The sequence below is a fragment of the Muntiacus reevesi genome, chromosome 4 (assembly GCF_963930625.1).
Source record: "Muntiacus reevesi chromosome 4, mMunRee1.1, whole genome shotgun sequence".
NCBI lineage: Eukaryota > Metazoa > Chordata > Mammalia > Artiodactyla > Cervidae > Muntiacus > Muntiacus reevesi.
The window spans coordinates 117,244,416-117,269,338 of NC_089252.1; the positions used below are offsets into that span (position 1 = coordinate 117,244,416).

General features: G+C 58.5%; 2 protein-coding genes across 2 annotated transcripts in view; one reads left to right on the forward strand and one right to left on the reverse strand.

Moving 5' to 3' along the window:
• The window catches only part of RUVBL1 (RuvB like AAA ATPase 1), a 30,996-nt gene extending 24,857 nt beyond the window's left edge, over nucleotides 1-6,139 (forward strand). Inside the window, exons 9-11 of the mRNA XM_065934037.1 lie at nucleotides 1,804-1,906; nucleotides 4,849-4,940; nucleotides 5,754-6,139. Coding sequence (XP_065790109.1) covers nucleotides 1,804-1,906; nucleotides 4,849-4,940; nucleotides 5,754-5,913 — 355 coding nt within the window. The 3' untranslated portion in view covers nucleotides 5,914-6,139. The remainder of the gene's footprint in view (nucleotides 1-1,803; nucleotides 1,907-4,848; nucleotides 4,941-5,753) is intronic.
• Nucleotides 6,140-11,399: 5,260 nt separating this feature from the next.
• SEC61A1 (SEC61 translocon subunit alpha 1) lies at nucleotides 11,400-24,655 on the reverse strand. Its single transcript, XM_065934038.1, has 12 exons — nucleotides 24,511-24,655; nucleotides 24,307-24,374; nucleotides 21,458-21,523; nucleotides 21,293-21,371; nucleotides 20,214-20,345; nucleotides 18,444-18,553; nucleotides 18,018-18,171; nucleotides 16,252-16,412; nucleotides 15,150-15,347; nucleotides 14,713-14,904; nucleotides 14,277-14,353; nucleotides 11,400-13,226 (listed from the first exon to the last, which is right to left on the reverse strand). The coding sequence occupies exons 1-12, from the start codon at nucleotides 24,515-24,517 to the stop codon at nucleotides 13,040-13,042; spliced, it is 1,431 nt and encodes a 476-aa protein (XP_065790110.1). The 5' UTR covers nucleotides 24,518-24,655; the 3' UTR covers nucleotides 11,400-13,039.
• Between the last annotated feature and the right edge of the window lie 268 nt (nucleotides 24,656-24,923).

Below are 24,923 nucleotides of genomic sequence, written 5' to 3' on the forward strand. Positions count from 1 at the left end.
AAGATGGCAAATTGAGATCTCTTAAACTTTTCTCAGGAGAATATCTAAATAGGATTTAAAAAGAGAAACATACGACCTAAACAATTAAATAACTGAAAATTCAATGTAGTTTTTAAAGGTTATTTTGTTTAATGTGACAATTAAAGGTATACCAAATAATAAGATTTTAATCATGATAGAATTTTATCTTAATTCTTTACTATTATTTTTAGAAATCTTTGTTGGTGAAAAAGATTTGTTTTTTCTAATGGTATCTTAATATTTTGTGTTTGCTACTAGTCTGTTTCCTTTTTGTTTGAAAAGGTCTTAGTTATTTTTAAGTATTAGATGTAACAATTATTAATGTAGTATTTTATTCTTTTTTTTTTGTGGTAGAATGCATATAACATAGTTTGTTGTCTTAGTTATTTTTAAGTGCACACCTCAGTGCTGTTAATGACATTCACAGCATTGTATATCTGTCACCACCATCTAGCTGCAGAGCTGTCCGTCGCCCTGACAGAAACTCTGCCCACAGCAGGAAGTCCCATTCCCGTCCCTCAGACCTGGTAACCTTTGATGTACCCTGCTTCTGTGCGTTCGCCTCTTCTGCATATTTCCTGAGGTGGAATCACACGGTGTTTGCCCTTCTGTGGCTGCCTTCTTTCACTTACCATTGCATTTTCAAGGTTCATCCTGTTATGGCATGTGTCCACGACAACATTTTATACTTGCAATAATCAACATACATTTACACTTCAACTGACTTGGATAGAATGTCCACAGATACTCTTTTACTGAAGTTACATTTCTAGAATGTTTACTGATATAGGAAACCGAGTGTTCTGATACTGAAAGTTAAAGCTAGCTGACCTGCCCTTTCCCTTGGTTGTGTTGACGGGTGATGACCATAGACTGCAGTTGGTCAAGTTGGGGAGGCCAGAGCTGGGGACCTGCTGGAGGCAGGAGCCCCCAGCTCGGCTCGCAGGGCTTCCAGATGCAGCTGGAGCCTGGCAGGTGTGCCACAGGGTCTGCCCAGCGCACAGCCCATTGGGAGCTGGTGCTGTTCAACCCGGTGGGGTGGCCATTCACTGGCTTGGCTGAGGATTTGAGAGAGAGAGACAAGGGATGTGATTGGACAGTTCCCAAAAAGAAATAACTAATGAACATAAGGGAAGGCATTCAAATGATTCATTAATAATCAAGAAAATGCAAATTCAGATGAGGTGTTAGACCTTCCTTTTCCTAGATCTTTAAGGAGCAAACTGCTAGACTGCTCAGTGCTGGCTGCAGTATGGTGGGGCCAGATCGCTTGTGTGGCTTCAAAAATTAACACACTCCTTCATTCATCCGTTCATGTGTTTAGGGAGATATTCAAGGTTGTGTCAGGCTCTGTGAGAGATGCTGAGGAAATGTTCATGGCAGTATGCCTAAAATACCATTAATTATAACAGCGACAACTAGGAACTACTTGAATGCCCAGTCGTTTGGGTCACAGGCTATTAATACTGAAACAACATGGACAAAAGCAAAACAAAAAAATCTACATACTTAGTACAGCTTAGGAAAATTTGGCAGATAACTATATGAACATTTTTTATGTGATTTCAGTTGGCCTTTCCCTCCTCCCCCAATTTCCTGTGGTGTTGATGTTTGCAAAAATAATGACGTGGTTTCTGATGCCGCCTCAGTTAGTTTGTGTCCTCTGCGGTCCTGCTTCTGACTCTCAGGACAAGAACTAGCTGCTTTGTTATCACCAGGGCCTCAGCCATGTTTCCACTGTCCAGAGAGGCCTGAGTGATGTGGAACTTGTTGGCCTTGCAGGGGCACGGAGGACATCACCTCTCCTCACGGCATCCCTCTCGACCTTCTGGACCGAGTCATGATCATCCGGACCATGCTGTACACCCCGCAGGAGATGAAACAGGTGGACAGCCCCGCCCCCGCCCCTGCCCTTTTCTCCCTCCAGGTCCCTGATGCCAAGCAGGTTGGCACACGTGAATGGCCCTGGTCCCCCACCGCCCACCACGGAGCTGTCGGCCACAGGCATGTCTCGTCCCCAGAGCGCAGCCCCAGCTCTCCATACAGAGCCGGAGCCACAGCCGTGTGCCCGCAGACTTGGCAGCTCCGTCCCTTCTGGGCCTTCCAAGCCATCCTTTCCCCCTGTGCTAGCTGAGCCCTGAGTGGCGATTCCAGAACACAAAGCTGGCCATGCGCCATGGGGCCCAGCCATCTGCTCTGCCCACCCTGACCCCAGACGGTCTCCCTGGGGCATAGGTCTCTCACTGTGGGGTCAGCGTATGGCCATGTCTGGGGACCTGGGTTGGCCCAGGGCTGCGCTGACATCCTGGGGACTCTGCTGGACCCTCTCCTCCCAGATCACTCTCTTGGATGGTGTACTGAGTCATTCGATCCCCAAGTCGTTTGTCACTCGAGGTAGGGTAGACAGTTATTACTGATGTTCTTAAAGAGCAGGGTGCTGAGACGTAGGCTGGTTAGCTTGCTCAGGTTCACACGGCTCATCTGTGGCAGGACTGGGACTGGGACCCAGGCTGTCTCATCCTGAAGCCCCTTTCCTGATGTCTCTGCCACCAGCTTCCTCCCCGTGAGAAATGTCTCATCTGGAAGGGAGTCTCTGTGGCAGTTGGTCAGCAGGCCGCTCCTTTCGGAGGTCAGAGGGCCTCTCCTGGACCCTCCCCAGCAGCCCCCCGCCTGCCTGTGGCCTGTCTGGCCTGGCCCTGCGTGTCTTGTTGGCCAGCGGCCAGGAGTCCCCATGATGTGTAGAGCCAGAGCGCTCCCTGCGTGACTGGCATGGGTCGGACACCCAGGTGGTTGTAGTTGACAGCAGCAGCTGGGTAGGAGATGGGGTCCATGGCTAGAGGCCTTGTCCCCACATAATAATCTCTTGCTCTTAGATGAATGCTAGGTTGAAGCCAAGGCTTTGACTAGGAGCAGAAGCAAAAGCAGAGGAGAAATTGGTCCCTTCCTCACCCCAACTGTTGTGGCTGGGGTGGTACCCTGCACCCCGCAGCGCTTCGTGGCTGAGTGGTGTCCTCCGTGGGCCTCCGCCTCTGCTCACAGGACAAGCGCTCCCTCCTCTCGGGGCCGTTGGGAGGCCCCAGGGTTGAGCGTGGGAACTCAGGGAGGCGTGACTGCTGCTCACAGGCTCCTCACAGCAGCTTTCAGTGACCAGGGCTCCAGGCTGGCATCGCAAGATCAGCCAGCCAGCCTCTGTGGCTTCCTTTCCACCCGGGGCACGCTGCCCTACCCCTGGCATGTGCGTGCTGCCCCAGGGCCTGTGGGCTCAGCGGGGGCCGCCTCTTGCCTTCCTCTTGGGCGGGGAGCGGACGGAGCAGCCCCAGGACAAGCCTGACTGCTCCTGCTGCTCAGGGGACAGTCTCAGCGTTTCCACTGGAGCTTGGGGGGTTTCTAAAAACAAAGTGATGTAACTTGTGTACTCTGCCACCAGCGCCGACACCCTCATAAACTATCCCTTGCAGGTTATTAAATGATTAAAGATCTAATTTATGAACTGTCGCTGGTGAGCGGTCTGGAGCAGGAGCTCCTGGCGTTGCTGTGACCTGCCCCAGGGAGAGTGAGAGCGCAGCGTCCCTGACACCCTGCAGGGTCTGCCGCTCAGGCTGGGCTCTCCCCACCCGGCTCCAGGGCCCCATGTCCACATCTCCCCAGAGCTCCCTGAGGCCCCGGGAACTCCTCGGGGCAGAGCTGGTGGGAAGCTCTTTTTACTCGAAAGTGCAGAGCTGCGCTGCTCTGACGGGCATGATCGGAGGGCCGTCCTTTGGCAGGAGCCGCCCGCGCCTCCTTTCCCCGCCATCTGCGTGTGCCCGTCTGTGACTTCTCTGCTCAGCTGCACTTCCCTGCAGCGCCCAGATGGACCCCTCATGCACATAGATGCTTTTGACTGAGATCACACCTGGCAGCCCCCTGGCTGATCCGATAACTTTGATGTGGTCAGCGCAGTGTTTGTGAAATGTTTAAATAAGTGGACAGCATTTTAGCGCTCAGGGCATTTAGTACAAAGGTCTGAATTGAGACCTTCCTGCCGGCACCTGGCCCTTGGCCCTGGCGGCGCCACTTACTGCAGAGGGGCTACCCGCCCATGCACTCTGCCCCCCTGCCCACTCCCTGCTCACGTCTGTGGGACCTGCTTCCGAGCAGCGTCTTCCCTGATGACACCTCCTAACCCTCTGGTCCCTCTGCCCTTGTGACGCTTTAGCCTGGGGCTCAGTCTTTCCCACTTCCATGGCTGTATCCCGGGTACATTTTTATGGCTTTAATTTAAACAAGGGCTTCTTGATATCTTGTTTACGAAGCTGCCAGAGTGAAAAATTCCTGTATTATACAAGGCTCGACGTGCCCGAGTTATCTCAGCTACACAACACGCAGCGTCATTACCCCGCTGCCCCTTATCACTCAGCGCTGCCACGCGGCCCGGGTCCCCGCGCCACGCGTGCCGCCGTCCCCACCCAGCCTGCCTCCCACCAGCCCCTGATCTTCAGCGCTCGTGTGTCAGCCTCTTCCTGACGGACGTGATATCGCCCAGTGAGGTTATGAGGGCTGCTGAATCTTTAAAAGTAACTTTTAAAATTTATTGAACCATCATTTGTCAGGCACAGAAAAAGCGTCTCTCCTTGCCGATGCGCTTACAGGTGGCGGGGCCCGCCCTGGGGAGGGAGGCTGAGGCTGGCTGCCCTGAGGGAGCCCCCGAGGGGCAGGGCAAGGAGGTTCTGGCTGCCTCCTCGGGGGTGTGTGGCTGCGTCCCCACGGGGTGGCTCTGCCCCGCCCGCCCGGGTTGGGCCTCTACGCTCTCAGGAGGTGACACTGTTGATCACAGTTTCTCTCCCAAAGATCATTAAGATCCGAGCCCAGACAGAAGGGATCAACATCAGTGAGGAGGCGCTGAACCACCTGGGGGAGATCGGTACCAAGACCACTCTGAGGTGAGCTGGCTGCCGGGCCCCGGCAGGACGGGGGTACCGACCCGGCCCAGGGCCAGAACGGCCTGCTGGCGGTGTTGGGAAAGCTTGAGTGGCGGGCAAGTCCTCCATCCTTGAGATGTTCCCCCTGCCCGGCGGCCCCTGGGGTGCAGGAGGGGGACAGGACTGGACACGGGGGCGGGGCAGGCGGCCCCCTTCAGCCCGGCACCTCCATCTGGTGGGTGGGGAGGCGCGCCGACAGAGGCGGCTGTGCTGACTTCCCAGCAGCCAGGAGCCGGTTGGTGGAGGGCGCCCCTCTGTCCGGATTCCTTCCTGTGAGTCACGGCTTCCCCGTGCTCAGCCCGGCCCGTTCCCCTCGGCGTCGGCTCCTCACTTCTGAGGGGCTCGCAGAGCTGCAGGCTGGCTGCGTGGCACGGTGTCTGCAGAAGCGCTGGGACGTCCTCGCCTTTGGACGGCGCGTGTGCTCTCAGGGGCACGTGTTCCTTTCCCCGCCACGTGCCCTGCCCCGGCTGGACCCTGGCATTGCCTCCCTACCGCTGTGTGCACCCCAGTTTGCAGGCCCCTTCCAGTACTGCGGGTGCCTCCTGCTGGAGCACTTCAGGCGGTGACAGATTCAGGCAGCGGGGCTTACGGCGCGTTGGTGACTTCTGGCTCCTCTGGTGGGGTGGCAGGTCCAGACCCCTGGGAAGTGAGCACGGTCCTCGCCTGCCGAGTCTGCAGCAGCTGCACGAGCTCCCGGGGCTCAGCAGTGCTCCCGCTGGCATGGGGAGGGCTCCTGCCCGTGGCCACGCCTCACCCCTGCCCCGGCCACTCCAGGTACGCGGTACAGCTGCTGACCCCGGCCAACCTGCTGGCCAAGATCAATGGGAAGGACGGCATCGAGAAGGAGCACGTGGAAGAGATCAGCGAGCTTTTCTACGATGCCAAGTCCTCGGCCAAGATCCTGGCTGACCAGCAGGACAAGTACATGAAGTGAGAAGACCGAGGGCCTCTGCCAGGGGACTGCGGTCAGCCAGGCCCAGGCCAGCCGTGGACAGGAGGTCCAGCCACGCTGGGGTCTGTCCCCCCCGGGTGGAGAGCAGTGCTGTGAGGTCGGCGTGGAAGTGTTTCTTTTAAATTATTGTAACTCCTCTCCTGGCTGCTTTGAAGGAACCCTGTCTCTGGTGTGCTTTCTAATAAATCCTGATAGGTTATTTCGATGATATTTGACTCCCTTGATTTTTAAAAAGGAACCTTTGTGCTTTGGAGCAGTGGAGGTAGAGGACTGTGAAGACGGCCCAGGGGTCCCTGGCCGTCAGCATCTTGCCGTGTGGCGTGCGCTGAGCCCGTGGCGCACGTCGTGGGCTGTCTGCACGTTCCTCAGCGGTCCACTGTCCTCTGTCCACCCCAGGAGCCATGCGGCGCCCACGTCACATCCCATCGTCACGCCTGTGGCTTCGTCTCTGATGACCCAGACAGTTTGAGGAGTGCTGGTCAGGTCCTCTGTCACATCACCCTTAGTGGGGCTGGTTTGGTGTTTTTCTCATAATTAAACTGGGATCGAGGGTCACTAGGAGAAAGAGCAGTGGGCCATTTCCAACACGTCCTGTCAGGCGTGCCCGCTGGCGGGGCTCCTGGCTGCCGTGCTGACTCGGGTCCCCGGCCCGGCTCGTCCTGTCAGGCGTGCCCGCCGGCAGGGCTCCTGGCTGCCGTGCTGACCCGGGTCCCCGGCCCGGCTCGTGCCATCACGTTTCTCTGTCTGCCTTCCTCACCGTCCCCCTTGGAAGGCGTCCTTAAGCACAGCCCTCCCAGAGGGGTGGTACCTTCACTTCACCTCCTGGAGGCTGAGTGTCTTTGCCCTGGAGATCATCTGTTGCCTTTTGTGTCAGGATGGACTTCTGGATTTTTTACTTTTATTATTTAACTTATTTGGCTGCATTGGGTCTTGGTTGCGGCATGGAGTTCCCCATCCAGGGCTTGAACGTGGCCTCCCAGCACGGGGAGCATTGAGACTGAGCGCTGGACCACCAGGAAGGGCCCTGGACTTTTATTACATCCCTGGGGCTGATAACCCAGCACGACGCTCTTCTCCGGCTCAAGTTGTTCAGCTCTGACCACTGGGATCCCTCTCAGTTGGACCCTGTGTCCTGAGCCGTGCCCCCGTCACGGGGACGACGTCTTTTGTCAGGCGCTGGGAGGGAGGGCCTGCGGAGCCTGGGCAGACACCGCCTGGGTGTCGGTGCCCGGAAGGAGAAGCACGGCGCTCTCTGCCAGGCTAGCCCTTGTCCCGCACCTGCTGCTCAGCGGAGGCAGCGCTCAGCACAGGAGCAGCGCCCCTGGGCAGGCTCTCTGGGTGGTTTCGTGTGCGCGAGAGGGGACCCGCCGAGACGGGAGTCCTGAGCACCACTGTCAGCCTGCACGCACCCCGTCCCCAGAGCCTGAGCGGGAATCTGGGCAGGAGGGCGGACTGCTGGGGTCCGCACACTCCCGCTGCCAGCATGGGTCTTGTGTGGGTCCTGCTGCTCCCCAGCATGGGGGTCCTGAGGTGGGGGTGTGAGGGCAGTGGGCAGGGAGGGGTGGCGGGGTGCTTCCCGAGGCCAGGGCCGTGCGCGCTGGCCTGACCTGGCTGCCCCTCACCCCAGCGTCTGCGCCCGTGTCTCTGGTCTCCCAGCTGCAGCCGCGCTGGACCCACAGAAGCGTGAACCGAAGATGCAGACGCAGCGAGAGCTCGGCCTGCTGGGCCGCGGGGCTGGGCGCCTCCTCACGCGTGCTCACAGCAGCACCCCGGGGCTGGACTGCGGGGTCCCTTGCCCAGCTAGTGACGATTCGTCAGGTGGTCGGAGGCGTGCCCCTCAGCGTGCCGGGCTGTCGGGGGTGGGCCCTCGAGCCCTGGGGAGGACGGGCGTGTGTGTTCACAGCCCCCTGTTCTCACTCCCCAGGTCTCCCGGCCTTGGTGGTGCCCAGAGAGATGGCCTGCTCGTCCGTCGGCACTCACAGTGAGGGAGATGGGTCTGGACAGGTAGGAAGGCTGGGTTATTTTAATTTCCCTCCTATTTTTCCCAGCAAAGCTTGTGATTATTACATTAATCTTCCAGGCGAAGTTTTTACGACCAATCCCTCGCCGACTATGAGAAGTTTCTCCATCCATTACCAAGAGGGAAACAGACCCTGGTGGGGAGTGAAGTATTTGTTACATCTTATCTGGCTGACACACAATCTACCAACAATTACAGCAGCCCCATTTTTTGCACTATTTCAGCTCCGACGTGAAGAATTGTTGTAATATTAACGTGAGGCAAGGAGGGGGCTGTTGGTAGGAAGTGGCTAATCTTCCACGCTCTGGTCCCAGGCTGTCCTGGGTGCCTCCCAGCAAACCAGTTGGCTGAGCTGCCGGTGTTAATGGCCAGGAATGCATGTGAGGGCCCAGGGCCTAAGGGCTCTTGGAAGGGAGGGTCCCTGCTTCCATTTTTCAGCCCATGTCTTTTCACCACCACACCTCTTAGGTTACACCCCCAAGGTTGGTTCTTACAGGCTGTTGGTTTTTAGAACTAAACAGACGGGGTGACTTCTGGGCTAGCAGACCTTCCTCAGCTGCCTTTCTGACAGCATGGAGCTCCGCAGTGGCGGGCACGTTCCCTGCTGTTCCCAGCTTGGGTTCTCTTTGACCCTTGCCCTGATCCCTCTGGTCCTTGAGCTGTGGTTTCCTCCTGTGAAGATGGATTGGTGTGTGGACTTGGGGGGTCTGGTGTGGCTGCATCAGGCGCCCCATTTATTGAGATGCAGTGAAGAGTCCCGACCCCTGTCCCTCTTGGAGGAGGAGGCCACACTTCATCCAACAGGAACCAGAAGCAGCCGGGCGCCGCGCCCTGCCCCTCCCGGCCCTGACAGCCCGTCCTGGGAAGGCTGGAGGTCCCCTGCAGCTGGACCCTTCAGTGAGGCCCACAGGCTGGAGAGGGGAGAGAGCCGGCAGGGGTCTGGGCCTTTTCCTCAATGTCCACTGCTTCCAGGAAGGGTGTGCTGGCCCTCGCTGCCCCCTGGCCCCCTCCTCAGCGAGGTGCAGGCAGGGCTGGGCAACGGGGATGGGGGCGCTGGTTTGCCGCTTTGTCCCAGCCTAGCCCCGCCCTTTGGCGTCTGCGGACAGGCCGGCTGAGAGTGGAACGGGGTCCAGTCATCCAGTCCTGTCCTGCCTCCGCTTCCTGGGGACAGCAGGCCCCGGGGAAGGGGTGCCGGGGCGGCCGCAGGGCTGGCTGTCGCTGGCTGGCCCCGTCACCCTGGCCGTCACTCGCGGCAGGCGCGGTGATTAATGGCCAGGCCGCGCCGCCCGGGCCGCCGTCAGCGCGCGTCTGCAGCGATGGATGCGCTGTCAGGCGCCCGGCCCGCGCTGACCCCGGCCCGGCCGGCGCGATCAATGGGCGGCGCGCGCGGCGGCTGGGCCGGCGCGATAAGATGCGCCGATGGGCGCCCGTCGGCCGCCCGCTCGACACCGCCGTCGCCGTGTGATTAATGGGGACGCGGCGGTGCGGGGGACGCACGCGCGCGCGCACCGGGCCGTCGGCCCCAGGACACTCGTGCGCCGCCCTGCGCGAGGGCTGGGCGCGGGGACCGCCGTTCGATCTCCGCCGCGGGACGCCAGCCTCTCCCCACGGCCCGGCGTCTGAAAACCTGGGGTCTGGCCCGATCGCCCTCATTCTCCCCTGGCCCCGTGCGCGACGGAGTACAGGCTGGAGACAGACGACAGCATGCGGGCGGGAAGAAGCGCGAGCCTGTGCTGCGGGGGCGGCTGGGAGGGAGCTGACGGGGGCGAGCAGCAGCCGGGCTCGCGCCAGGCCCTCCTACCGCTTTCCGGCCGGCCGCGCACCCCCCGCCTCTGCGAAGCCACAGCGCCCCCGCGCGGCGCCCGCGCACAGCGCCGCCGCCCGGCCCCGCCTCAGCCCGTGGTGGCCGAGCGGGCCCTCCTGCCCCGCGATGGAGAGGAAGCCACTGGAGGGGCAGGGAAGGAGCATGCGTCCAAATGCCCACGGGGCAAAGAGCATCAGGGAACCTTACTGAACCCGGCTTTTAATTTTAAAAATCTCCCTTGCCCCCTGCCGTCAGCCACCCTCTGCTTTCTAGCATTTTTATCAGGGATATTTCTCACCTCCACTCCTTCGCACTTTTCTTGTTTTTATGCATGTTCACATATATACCACTCAGGGTAGTGTGATGCCCCCCTCCCCCCTCCCCAAAAGTCTGTTTTGGGGCAGGGAAGTTGGGGGCCACAGCCCAAGGGGGCCCATGGGACTGTCTGGAACCAGGCACTAAGAGGTGTTGACATCCCTGCAGAGCCTTCTGCTGACCCTTGGACAGGAACACACGCCCACCCATTTCCCCTGCAGTGAGCTTCCTGAGGACTTAGCCGGGTGGGGAACTGGGCCCAGTAAAGGCCTTCAGCAGGAGCAGGCCGGGGAGGGTGTGGGGCAGGCAGGGGTGGAGGGCGGCCGTTGCGCCCCAGGAGGCTCCTGCGTGCAGTGGGGTGGGCGGCCCTCCCCAGGCCCCCCTCTCCTTGCCCCGCAGAGGCCTCCGGCAGAGGCCCCCGCAGCAGCTTCCCGGGGCCTGTTTCTTCTCTGGTGGGGTAGGAGGAGCCTGCCCTCCAGAAAAGGCCCTGAGTGGGCAGCGCGGGCAGGGGCCCCAGGGCTCTGTTCCGCCACAGGCAGAGCCGAACTGCCAGGCGGGGAGGGCTGCCGCGCCTCACGGGGGAGCTCCTCTGACCGGAGTTTCTGGGGGTCGTGACAGGGCACCCCGCCTGTCTCACGCCTCAGTGCCAGCTTCCGCAGGCCAGGCCCGGGCACCTGTCCCTCCGAGGGCCCCAGGGCCCACCCTGCCCTGCCAGCACGCCCCCAGAGACATCTCCTGGATGGGAGGAGGGCCAGGGCTCCACGTGGATGGCTCAGGAGGAAGGCCCTGTCCACGTGTCGTCGTGGGCCCGAGGCGGGGTGGGCAGCTTGGGGTGCAGCCTCGTCTGGACAAGAGCAACAGCCCACAGCACGGGCTCACGTCACTGTGGAAACGCCTGCCATCCAGCTCTTTGGAAACGGCTGGAAATTTGGCCATCGCGCCTGCCGGCGCCACGCCCAGTGCTGGGGGTCCAGGGCAGAGCGGAGGCCCTCCGAGGCGGCCGTCTGTCAGCGGCCAGGTGTGGGAGGACGCGTGCCGCAGCCACGGGCAGCAGCCTCTCGACCTGGACGTAGAGCGCTGGCAGCCGCCACGCTCACAGCTAAGGCCAACACCCGTTCCCGGAGGGGCTGCAGAGGCCCGCACGCGCGCAGCGGCAGACGCCTGGACAACGAAGCTCTCAGGTTCCCATCAAGGGGGAGCCCTGGGCACCCGTGCAGAACTGGGACTCAAGTGTCACACCTCCCCTGGGCCCCCAAAGGGCAGCCAAGGCCATGCCCTCCTCTCACTGGCCTTGGCAACAGAACTGAAAACCAAGAGGCCACCAGCAGGCAGCTTGTAAAAAGTTGGCTTTATTTGTCTCTTATTCACCTTATCTCAGTTATGCCGCTTGGGCGTCCACAGTGACAGTCCCCTGGAAGTCAGGGTCAGCCCGCCTCCATGACCAGTGACGGCGGGTCAGCCGCCCGAGCCGTGCCGTGGCCCGAGGCTGCAGCGGGGCTGCGGGGCGTCAGGTCTCCACGTGGGACTGGGTCAGACAAGGCCACGTGTGGTGGGTGGGGGCCCCGGCCTGGGGGGGCCGGCTGGGGCCCATCCTGGCTGTTGCCGACTCGCCAGGTGGTGCTGGGCAGGTCTCGTCCCTCGGTTGGTCTGCTTCCTGGGCAGCACGGCCAGTGAGGTCTCGGAGCCCCTGGACTCAGATGGGTGCCAAACTCGCCACCTCTCCTGGCTCTGTGCTTCAAAGGCCGCCGTGTGCCCACTGCTGGTGGGTTTGGTCTCCGAGGGGCTGCACGCGTCCAGGGGGACCCTCTCCAGGGAGCACCCCTCAGGCTGCGGCACCTAACTCTGCTGGTCCCCGAGAGGGGCTCCCCTAAAGGCCTTTGAGAAGGTTCTAATTCCTAAGATCTAGGTCACCTATTATTGCAAACAGAATCTGTCTCAGACATAATTGTCTCTGTATCAAACACGGGCGAAATTTGGCAAAAGAGCCATGTCTCCGAGCCTGACGTCGCCCTGGGTCTACAGCCCGTCTCCTCTCTGCTGGGCAGTTCTGGTGACACTGCAGACCAGAGGCATCCCGGCACTGACTTCACCTGTGTTTGGTCCTAAGCACAGTAAAAACGTTCTAAAAAAATACAAATGGGAAGTCTTCAGCCTAGAAGGCAGTGTGTGGGGCCGGCCGCAGCTCCTCCCCTCCCGAGGAGCGGGGGTGGGGGACGCAGCAGAGAGCAAGCGGTGATGGCCCAGGGCCCCCGCACCACGGACCGCGCTCAGCCCGGCGCGGCTGCGAGGCTGCGGCCCCCAGCCCGGCTCCATCAGCGAGGACACCTGGTCAGCCAACAGGACGCCGCACAGACGGGCCAGCCGGGTCTTCTGGAAGTTCATCCCTCTATTTTGGAAGAAACCCTGTCCTAAACAACTAACTTCAAAAGGGAAAATGATTGTCTTCCAGAGAAACCGTTAAACCAGATGTTCTGGCCGGACTGTGACGGGGACACGCCAGCGAGCCACCCTCAGGCAGCAGAGAACAGCCTGCAGCCGGGGGCCCACCTCCTGCCACCTGAGACAGAGACGTTTCAACAACGTTTGTGCTTCTAACCAACGAGACGCTCCCTCCGCGGGGCAGCCGAGACTGCTGCGGTCGCCGGCGACACTGAGAAGGTGCAAAGGCTAACAAAAGCGGCGTGGGCGCCGGGATGCCGACGGCCCAGCCCCGCCTCCGGCCGGCAGCCAAGGGAGGCCCCACTTCTGCAGTGCCACTGCCACTGCCGGAACGAAAAGCAAAATTCTAAACTGGAAAATTTCTAACACTTTACAAAGTGGAATGAAAAGAACGTGAAATTCAAACACGTGACTGAACCGAAGTCCTTGAGACTCAGCAGCTCCCGAGACGAGCTTCTGCAGCGTGGCTCCCTCGTCCCCTCTCGGCCGCGGTGGGGCACGCCGCCTCTGCCGGGTCCGGGGGCCGCGGCTCAGAACAGCAGGGCCCCCATGCTGCCGACCTCGCTCTGTTCCTTCACGAAGATCTCAAAGTACTGGTAGATGATGGTGACCGCCAGCAGGATCCCGGTTCCAGACCCGATGGCACCCAAGAAGTCAGCCAGGACTGAGAGGGCCCCGATGCACAGCCCGCCGAAGGCCGCGGCCGTGGGGATGTACCTGGGGAGGGGCGCGCGTCAGCCACAGGCTGCCCAGAGTCCTCGGGCCTGATCCAGGCCACGGGGGCCGCTGTGCAGTAACCCACGTACCTCTGCCCGGGGACCCTGACTCCCTCGCTCCACGACCCCGTGAGGTTTCACCTGCTCAGGCAGCCTCGAGGTCTAGACTAGGCCCTGCTGTCTCATAAGCTGCCACGCAAGTCACTGGCGGCTACTGAAATAGGACCAATCCAAATCGAGACGTTGAAAACATCACAAAAGGTTTTGAAGACAGGTAACATAAAATGTCCCTTTATGACTTTTCGTTATATTTCTCCTCAACAGCACTATGAATCTAGAGGCGTCAGAGAATTCTTAAAGGAATGAACGAAACTGCCCGCCCCCGTTAGGCACCAGAAAATGACCTGGCGTTTGCCACACTGTCTGCCTGTCGTCGAGGCAGGCGAGCTGTGGTCCCCAGGACAGACCTGGCCCTGACTACAGAACCCGGTCCTGGACACAGCTCTACAGGAAACCACCACGTTCACTCATTCACTCACGGACCGAGGCAGAGTGAGCTAAGGTGGCTTAAGAGTCTGAGGCGCTCACTGGGGCCCACCCTGCTGCCCACGGGGCAGCCCCACTGCGGGGGGAGAGGCCTGCAGACTGCCGCAGCCTCCTCACCCCTCCCACCTGAGTCCAGCCCCCTCACCCGGCCCGGCGGTCTCAGCCTCCGGCATGGGCCTTCCACACGCCGACCCCCCAGCGGCCTCTACCAGCCCCTCTGACCTCACCTGCACTTGGACGCTCCTGAGACGCCCGACCCTCCACCCTCCTCCTGGACTGCCCCCAGAGAACCCTGCGGAGAACCCCCCGCAGGAGCAGGGCGAGGAGCCGCTCCGTCAGCACCCTCACCGCACTGCCCGCCACAAGCTTCTGGTCTCCCCGCTCTGGCTGCCTCTCTGTAGGCAGGGACCGGGGCACCGAGCCGACCTCGCCAGCATCGGCACTAGCAGGCTCGCGGATGCCTGAAGACCCCGGGACCCCCGTCAGCCTCAGGGCCGGCACTCACCGGTTGAGCTCGTGGACCATGGACGTCTCTCGGTGGCCCCTCATCACCATCTGCTGCTCCTTCAGCTGCTTTGCAACCTGTGTGACGCCCACCGGGAGGACAAGGGCCAAGTTCAGACGTGGAGTCCGAGGCCGGGCAGACTCTCCTGTCACCAGACGCAGGCGCCCCCCAGCACCCTCGGCACGGTGAGACCGCCGCCGAGAAGGTGCAGGGAAAGTCACGTTTACTCTGCCCGCTGCCGCCCAGACGAGCGCGGGTTCATTTATCCCGGGCTGCGGCCACGGTCACTAACGCTCTGGGACTGGCTCTAGCAAGGAGTAACTGCCACGAGTGTGCACAGGCCCACCCCGGGAGGGCCAAGCCGAGCCCCGCCTCGCCGCAGGCGAGGACGCTGGGGCCGCGTGGAGCCCTCCCAGAGGCTGCCGCCCCTACTCACGTCCTTGGCGGAGGAGCCCGAGACCTCGATCCACGTCTTGGAGAAGAAGGCGCAGGAGCCCAGCATGAACACGATGTACACCACGGCGTGGACGGGGTCCTCCAAGACAGAGCCGAACGACTCGGGCGGGGACAGGTAATAGCAGAGGCCGCCCACGGGGTAGGCCCGCGCCGGCCCGCCGGAGGAAGTGTCCTGGGGGGATTTCAGAGAGCGTGAGCGCCGCTCCTCACCTCACCTCAGCAGACGCAGCTCTGAGCAGGCGCCCGCAGCGCAGCTGTCCCCCCAGAAACGTCACCGAGTCTGCGCCAGGCACAGCCGGAGAGCATCGGGGGAAACCAAAGGCTGCTCGTGAGCAAGGCACACGGGGCCAGCCCCGCCCGGCCACGGCCCTCGCGCCGGCGTGCGGCCGCCCCGGCTCCTGCAGCCGCTGCACTTACAGACCAGGTGCCAAGCAGGCTGACCAGCAGGTTGCCGCTGAAGCGGGCGGACAGCATCTGGGAGATGACGTACAGGTTGGAGACCAGGGCGGACTGCAGGATGATGGGGATGTTGGACGTGTAGAAGAGCTTGATGGGGTAGGTGTTGTACTGGCCCCGGTACCGGGCCGACTTGATGGGCAGGTCGACGCGGAAGCCCTGAGGAGCCGAGCAGAAGCGAGGTTCTCACTGCCGCGCTCGAGCCTTGCGCAGGGCTCAGACCCGGGGCCTCGACGTCCCCCCCGACCCGCCACCGCCCTCGGGGCAAAGGCACAGAAGGGTCCAGGAAAGCTGCTTAAAATGCACCCAAGCACAGCAGTGTTTTTGTCAAAAAACAAAGTCCACCGCATTACAGGAACACCGACGTGGAAAACAGGAAGTGCTATCGGTGGCTCGCCAGAGTCCTCCCCCGCTCCCGCGGCAGCCCCGGACAAGCCCCATGCCCAGCAGGGCCCTTCACGGACGGTCTCACTCACTGCAGAGAAGCTAGGCTTCTCTATTTTTCTATGAATGCAAGCTTTCCCGCTGAAACCCTTGAAAAATAAAAAGGGCTTCCTTTATGTACTTTTTTAAAAAAAACAACCTCCCAGTGCCTAGAACAGGGTTCAGAATATTTAAAATAAAACCTCGACAATCAAATCCCAAGACCCCAAAGAGCTAACATGTCATTAACCAGCATCAACCAAAGGAACGGATGTGCTCAGCCCCCAGTGCCTGGCGGTATAAACACCCGTATGTCAGGATACAGGCGGCTGATGGAAGATAAACACGAGTCCAACTAGAGAAAAGCAGTGGGCAGCTGAGGTCTCCTGTGCGGAAGCAAGCTAGGCAGACTCACACCTACAGACCTCAGCTAAGCAGCAGCGAGGTCTCAGGCCTTGATTCACTTTTCTAGAGCTGCCTCAGCTTGTTAGCTCAGGCAAGTTCCCGTAAGCCCACAGAACCCACTCCGTCAAATGCCCCCTGCTCATTTCACTGCTATACGATGGCTCACACCGCCCCTGGGCTGTGGGCACGGGAAATGCAGACCCGCCTAACTCCCCAGGGCTGGATCTGAGCGCACCTGGAAATAGATGACCACCGCAAAGACGAAGATGGTGGCGATGAGATTCATGAGGTTGGGGAGGTTCTGGCGGTAGAACGCCTCTCGCAGGGCTCGGACCTTGTCGGTACGGGTGGCCAGCAGGTGAAAGAGCGCGATGATGGCGCCTTCAAACTCCATTCCTGTTACGGGCGAAGGTAGATGGAGGAGCTCGGGGCGGCCCTAAGCACCCTGGCGGCCGGAACCCAGGAGAACGGGATCAGCTCCGGAACCACGGAGATGTTCTGCAGACTTCAACCTGCAGAGGGGGCTATTCTTCCTTTTTGAATGAACTGATCTTACTTCTGTGGCTTGTTGAGTCAAGGGCCATCAGGCATGTGGAATGATTGTCTAAACACCAGGTTTCCCTGGTGGCTCAGCCAGTCAAGATAGCCTGCCACGTGGGAGACATGGGTTCAATCCCTGGGTCGAGAAAATGCCATCCAGAAATGGCAACCCACGCCAGTACTCTTGCGTGGAGAATCCCATGGACAGAGGAGCCTGGCGGGCTACAGTCCATGGGGCTGCAAAGAGGCAGACACGACTGATCGACTAAGACTTTCAACGTCTGAAGAGCTGTGTCTGTGGAGCTCCAGCTTAAGGGGTCCCGCCTGAGGGGCTCAGAGGCGCTCCAGCTTAAGGGATCCTGGCCTGAGGGGCTCAGAGGCGCTCCAGCTTAAGGGGTCCCGCCTGAGGGGCTCAGAGGCGCTCCAGCTTAAGGGTTCCTGCCCGAGGGGCTCAGAGGCGCCCACCCCACGTCCCTGGGCGCTCCCTGGCAGCACAGCACCCAGCCCTGCGGCCAGGCTGTCCAGAAGAGGCAGGCTCGGGCTCCCTGCTCCTTACCCCAACAGCCAGGCTGAGAGGACAACACATGCGCCCACACACGGCTGACTGCCGTCGGAGCTCACGCCTGCCCACTAGGGCGCCGCGAGGCAGGCCGGCAGCAGACCAGAAGAGGGTCAGGGAGCGGAGCGCGCCCACCAGCGGCTCACGGGAAGGAGCAGGAGCGGCCTTCACCGGTGTGGGGACCTCTTTCAGTCTAGTGACAAGATTACGTGGATTCTGGAGGTCAGGGACTGTTTTTGGCCCTTACTTCAAAGAAAGCAGTCAAATGTGTGCAAACATTTGCTTCTCCTAGGCCTCTTCTGAGTGAATAACACATTTAGTGATGAAAAAACCTTTCCTAGTCAGCCATACTTCCCTGAACATTCGGAACTTCTCCTTGCACACGCCCTCTGTAAGCTGGCGCCCTTACTCACATTCACCGTGCGCCTGCTGTGAGCCTGGAGTCCCGCGAGTTCACGTTATTTGTCCTTTAATCCCGGCAGCCAAGGGTGCGGCCAGGATCGGAGCTCAGCTTGCGAGCGCCCACATCCCTGCCTCTTTTACAAGGCGCCCCTTGCAGAGGCTGGAAGCAAGTGGGTGTCCACCAGGGAAGCCCTGCTCCGCCCGTACAGTGACGGCCAGGTTGCGCCGAGTGGGGCGGGGCCGGCTGTCCCGGCAGCGCCCGTGTTTGTAACCCTAACCCTAAGTGACACATGGGTGTCAGCAGAAACCTGTATCTTCAAAACCTTTACCGACACACACACAGAACAATCAGAAGCGCTGTACCTAAAACTGATCCGTCTTCCCTTAAACGGGGGAGCGCAAGGGCTTTTTACCGAACCCCATCCACGGGCACCTCTTCCCTGAAATGGGGGGACGCTGGCATTTTTCACCGAACCCCGTCCACGGGCACTGGGCCTCACCTCGGCCAGTGTTGACGGTGGTGGGGCTGAACGCCTTCCACACGATTGTCTCGCAGATATTCGTGGCGATGAACAGGGAGATCCCAGAGCCCAGGCCATACCCCTTTTGCAGAAGTTCATCCAGAAGCAGAACAATCAGGCCAGCCACAAAGAGCTGTCAGTATTAAAAAAACAAAGAAAGTACAGAAACCTAAAAAGATGGCATGACTGCTCCCCATAGCACAATTCTGTCCTTCCTCAGGAACTAGCTTCTCCGATGTGAACCCGTGAAGGCAGAGGGCCCGCCAGCTGCTGGGGTCTCCTCTGAACTCAGAGGGCAACCCAGGACCTGGACCTCTTCTCAGGAAGCTTCTCTTAGCCCGACTCAGGTCTGCTGTTGGGCAGGGGTGGGTGTGAGGGCCTCAGAGGGGTGCGGCCTGGTGTTACCTGTATGGTGATGAGCAGGCAGACGCCGGCGCCCATCTCGGACGGGTCCCCGTACATCCCCGTCATCACGTACACGATGGATTGCCCGATGGTGATGGTCATGCCGAACACTAGAGGCGGGAGGAGAACGGTGCTCAGGGGTCTGCCGTGCGTCCTGAGGATACGGTGACCAGATGCCGACTGCGTGCCAGCAGGACCAAGGTGAGGACAACAGACCCTGCCCCCAGGAAGCTCGGCCAGGAACGCTCCACACCCACGTCGACAGAGTGACAATAACGCACGATAACGCAAACTCTGAACAAAAGCTCGTGAGCTCTCTCATTCTACCTCCTCCCAGACGCATCTCCTTTCAGTGACGGGCGGAGAAAGACTGGAAGCGTCACCACCCAGCTTCTTACGACAGATGTGAACACAACTCAGGGACGTCCGCAACCTGCACACCTCACTGAGGTCATCATCGGGGGCCCGGGTTCCAGGAGCGCTCGCCCAGGGCGCCCAACAGGCTCGCGCTTCAGGGCACAGCACACTGCTCGATGAGGCGAGCCCTTCCCAGTCTGTATTTAATGTATTATTTAAGGAAAAACCTATCACGCCACCAGTTCACTCAGCCCACTCCCCCGCCACACAGCTCTCCCGGAGCTCTCCCAAAGGAGGCTTTCCTCTTTATGGACAGTCTTGTATCCTGTATCATTCACTACATTCCACCGGGACGCACAATGGAATCCACACGTTTCTGTTGGATCGCACGATACACGTGGCTCTTACAGCATAGGACTGGGATTCAGCTCCAGCCTCTCTGCGTAGTTTGCCACCCCCCGCCCCAATATATATTCTACTCCAAAGCGCCTGTCATATAGTCCCTTTTTGACTTCTTAAAAGTGCTCAATGAGACCGCATTCTTAAGGCAGAAAAAAGAGCAGAAAAAATTTTTTTATAAAGTCCAAGACCAAAGAGAAAACAGCTGATCTATACTTCTGAAAAATAACGCACATATATATTTTAAAATCCTGATTTGTGTCTGAAACTGACAAGTTTAAACTAGATTAGTCTTTTGTGCTCAACTCTTTAACCTACTAACTTAAGATCTTAAAACATGCTGGTGTGGAAGGAAAAATGGCTAGATAGGAAAGTATAATTATTATTTCCTGATTAATACCTGTCAATCCATAGTCAGGCTTAACTCGGCTAATTCTGATGACTTTACCAGTGCTGCTTATGATTTACTACGGGGAAAATACCATTACCCCCATTTTTAAGGTGAAGAAACTGGGACACGAGCTGCATCTAACCGCCCAGAGTCACAGAGCTGGTACCCGGCAGAGCTAAGTGGAGAGAACCATCACTCCTCTAAAGTGACTCCTTTAAAACTCCCACAGGAGGAAAATCACTCTGCCAGGCACCACCATGAGCCGCTCACTGGTGTTTTACAGACAATGTTCAAATGAACTCTTACCACAGCCCCGCTGCTAAGTGGGAAGGACAGGGTGATGGCGGAGGGCGGGCTCTCCAGCCCGGCTCCCTCCCTGGACCTGCAGCCTTGGGCACCAGCACCCTTCCTCTGCCTGCTCCAGCCCCTCCCAACTTGCTAACAGGCCACAGGGGGCTGGGGGGAATAGGGGGTTACAGCAACGACGCCCCCACTCCTGCCGAAGACAACCAACCCCCACCCCCGCCCCGAAAACCCCAAGCCAATTTTTGATGACCCAAACTTCATAGCAAATTCAAATTCTCAACTACAGACATCTGAACATCATTTAAAACTCCACTTACACTTCTGGGCTCCGTTGAAGAGGGCTCGGTCTTTCGGGGTGTCACCAACTTCAATTATTTTGGCGCCAGCCAAGAGCTGCATGATGAGGCCAGAGGTGACGATGGGCGAGATGCCCAGCTCCATCAGCGTGCCTTAGGAAGGGGGCAAAACACAGCTGACGTCAGTGTGGAGGAGCAAGATGCTGCTAAGAAAACGGTCGCACACAGCTGGACTACGTGCCCCAGCACGAACCCAACATGCTTCAGTCTGCCAGCGACGTTCAACTCAGACAGACGCCCCAAATATCAGCAGTGAGAGGGTAATTCAATTCATCTTGTTCAGTCCGCCAGCTAACATTCTGTTTAGGAGTCACATGGCATTTAAACTGACTGCTACATTTAAATTCATGAAAACAGATTCACGCTGGTCGTACAGAGATAAGATAGGTTTGTCTCTTCATCAGTTAACAAAAAAGGATAACATTAGAATAATTTCCAGAGTCTGGAGATGAGGGCCATACAATTGTATCTAGTTTCTAGTAAACCTCTATTTCCATTATATTGAAACAAGCTATACTTCCAACTGATTTAGAACTTAATTTGAACCATATTTTTAAAACGAGTTAATCAAAAGCAGTATCAGCATAAACATTCAAAATCCCCCCTCACCCCAAACAGGTAACTGGTTAGAGTATACAATACACTGTTCATGCACTTATTTCTTTGGACACGTATATGGAACCTGTAGATATGGACAAGACACAGCTGAGAAACAAATTACATATTCTAAAGAATGTTATCAAAGCAGGAGAAAGACAGAAATGTCACCACTTCAGCTGTGTAAGAGGCATTCTTGCGTTCCCACGTGTTTTAAAGACCTCCGCCACGGAGACTCATCCGGCTCCAGGTTTCGTCCTGCCTGCAGAGCAGCTCTAACAGGATGGCGTGCGTGGCGCCGAGCCCGGCACTCACTGGGCGGTGTCAGCACGGCACGCTAACGCTCCCTCCAAACACTCTGGGCTCCGTCTAACGCCAGGCCCGCGGTGTGAGCGCCGGCGGCCAGGCAAGCGCGCGGCCCGGGGCGCAGAGGCCAGCCCTACCTCTGTTGGAGGCGAGGATCACCCTCATCCAGTAGAAAGGATCGGCGGAGTCTGAGGACATGATTCCAAACAGCGGGATCTGCAAGCAAGCAGAGAGGAGTCAGGCACATGCCTCCGGCCCCCTCGCACCGCCCGGCCCCGCGCCTGGACCCAGGCCCGGCTCACCTGGCAGCACACCAAGAAGATGAAGAGGGTGATGGCGGTCCACAGCACCTTCTCCTTAAACTGAATCTAGGGCAGAACGGAGCGAATCAAGACAAGAAGTTATCTCCATACGCAAATTAGCAGAAACGGACTCTGCTCAGACGCCTCCCTCTGCTCACAGAAAAGCAAACCGAGGACAGTCCACACCAGGCACCGAACGCAAGTGTGTGTACTGCATGCTTTCTGTGTCGCACACACACAGCCAACTCTGTGATCCCACGGAATGTAGCCCGCCAGGCTCCTCTGGCCATGGAATTTCCCAGGCAAGAATACTGGAGTGGGTTGCCATTTCCTCCTCCAGGGGATCTTCTCGACCCATCAAACCCACGTCTCCTGAGCTGCAGGCAGATTCCTTACCTCGGAGCCACCTGGGAAGCCTTTCTGTGTATAAGGCACAGATGCAAAGACCTGCATGTACATCATCTCAATTAATCTTCACACAACGTAATGTTATCCTTACTGTTTTACAAGAAAACTGAATCTTAGAAAAATGGACTTCCCTGGTGGCTCAGATGTTAAAGTGTCTGCCTATAATGCGGTAGACCCAGGTTCAATCCCTGGCTCGGGAAGATCTCCTAGAGAAGGAAATGGCAACCCACTCCAGTATTCTTGCCTGGAGAATCCCATGGATGGAGAGGCCTGGTGGGCTGCAGTCCATGGGTTCCCAAAGACTTGAACACTACTGAGTGACTTCACTTTCACGTTTGTCTCAGATTCCACAGCTGTAATGGATTTGAGTACAAAGCCTGCGCTCTTAACCGTCAGTTTGAACAGTTTAGGATCCGACCCAAGATCAAAGACTAGAAACAGAAAGTGATTCTGAAACAGAAAGTGATTCCTAAACCAGACTCGGCCTTACAGCACAGGAGCATCACTTCTCACTTGAAAGGGTTTTGTAATGGACAAAATCTTGCTATGCTGGAATCAACTAATTTGAAACCTGTGTTTCTTTGTGTATTCTCCAGTATTCTTCGAATTAAGGGTAAAACGATGTTATATACACTGGAGGAGCAGGGAGAGCTGCATCCTCAGCCGACTCACTAACTACTGGTAGCGTCTGTTTAACAAGAGTTTTCACAGCTCCTCAGGTATGTCAGTAGGATAGCTGACTATTCAGAATCATTTTACAGATGACTAAGAAGCATCTTTGGGGAAGCTGAGACACCCTGCCCAAGCCCCCTCTACTCTGAAAGCTAAGTGTCTTCATAGCACCTGTGACCTGCACAGCAAGAATGAATGGCTTTAAAGGCTTAGAAAACACAGGAGTTATTCTGTGGACTAAGAATCTTAACACGGAAACACCTTGTGAGTGAAGGTAGTAAGTGAACAAAATCGTGTTCTTCAGAAACACTTTTTAAGCTTTGTTCTAAGTGAGCACAGAGCCGGAGCCACAGCTCTCTGGTCAGACAAGGCTACAGCACCTCAGCGCTGCCCACTGGACAAGTGCACCACGGCGCGGGGATCGGACACTGAGACACTCCATGTGTGCTGGGGGGAGTCCATAGAACTCTTCCTCTTGAGAACGCTCCCGCACCCCTTCCCACCGGGAAATCAGGAGGCAGCCAAGGAGATCAACGCCTTGTCAGGCTGACCAGTAACATAACAAGCTAGGAATGATTCTTTATGAGGAAAGATAGTGGACAGGTCTTACAGCACTCCTCATTCCTAAATAACCAAGTCTCCTCTCCTGGAGGCAGCCAAATTCAACAGCAAAACATCAAAAACTGTTTATCCCAGTTTTGCCTCCCATTCCTCTGGAGTTCACTCTCTTGGCAGAATCCCCTCAACCTCTACCCTACCCCAAAGCAATTTTCTCATCTGTCTGGCTCCCTGCCCACCCTTTCTGTTCTATCAATACTGAACACCCTCCCACCCACTGGTCTTCTGCCTCAGCAGACTCCATCCTCCTTATGCCATTAGCATTCCTATCCTTTCCTTCAAGGCTGCCATCAGACACAGTGTCTTCCAGAGTCAGTCCCTTCAGGAGCCACTGCCATACCCTGCACAGATTTCTACTGCTCACTCCCCACACTCAAGTTACACACAAGGCCAAGGTCACACATTAAGAGGCTGTGTGAGGGTGGATCCCAGGCAAGCCTGCCTCCAGAGCCAGGCCCTTTCTACTGTGCTGGGGACACATACACAACTTGGCCTATCAGCCCATCAAAGCCAGCACATACGAGGAGATGCAAAGAATGTGAGGACAAAAACACCTTCCTGTTAATTATCCTAAGAACCCAGTGAAGCTTTTCTTCCTTGCTTAACAGCTTCGGTTACACTGGCAACTGTTTGGGCCTGACGCCGTGCACATGCAAAAATCCTTGATAAAGCGTCAACAGAGCTCTACATTCCTATCTTCCCAAGTTTTAATGAACCTGCTATAGACAGGGGTCACAGTATGTCCTCATTCTCCATACAGTGAGGGCACACGGAAAAGGGACAAACTCAGTTACACACATAAAGTGGCTGCTCTCAACTCCCTTCAGCATCTGGACAAAAAGAGCATCTCCGGGAGAGGACAGCCGGCGATCCGCTCCCACTGGAGCGGGAGGAGAGCGAGAAGCTCAAACCGCAGCGTCTGAGGCTCTCGAGGCCTTCCTCACTCAGGCCAGGGTCCTCTTCGGGGCAGCGCAACCCCCGGGTTCGGGCCACCCGAGGAACGTCCAGAGCGGACGCTCCACCCGAAGCCCGGCGCGGCTCGGGGGAAAGCACGCCGCCCGGACCAGACTCGGGGGAAGGGGCGTCCACTCGGCGCGTCGGGGCCGCTTCACCGGGGTGCAGCAGTCTCCCCGAGCCTTGCTCCAACTCACCTTCCGCTCCGGCTTCTGAATTTCGGGCAGGATGACACAGAAGGGCTTGATGACTTCCAGAAACTTGACTTTGGGGGGAGAGACAGAGGAGAGTTAGGGCTGGGGGCCCGCGCCGCCCCGGGGAGCAGGGGCGCGGGGCCGGCTGGGCTTCCCTGCCGGGGGAGCGGGGGTCCGCCCGCGCCCGTGCCGCCCCGAGGGACTCACTCCCCATGGCGGCGGCTGCTCGGCTCCGGGTCCCGCTTCGGCTCCGCCGCGCTCCGACCGCCGCTCCACTGCCGCCGGGCCTGCTCTGGAGCGCCGCGCCTCGTCGAGAGACACGTCAGTGCTAGCGCCGCGGCGGCCGCTTCCGCTTCCTGCCACGCGCCACGCCCGCTCGCATCGCCCGCGCCGAGACCACAACTCCCGGCGTGCAGCGGGGCCGCGCGGCCTGTCGGGAGGGAGGCCGGAGGGGCGGGGCGAGGCGCGGAGCCCGCCGAGAAGGGGGCGTGCGCCTGCGCAGTTGGGCCCGCGTGTTGGGCCCCGGAAGCCGTTCCCCACAGCGGCTTGTGCGCCCACGCTTCGGGGCAGTGCGGTTCGTCTCGCGGGTGTAGACCATGAGCCCCTTAGTGCAGGCCTGT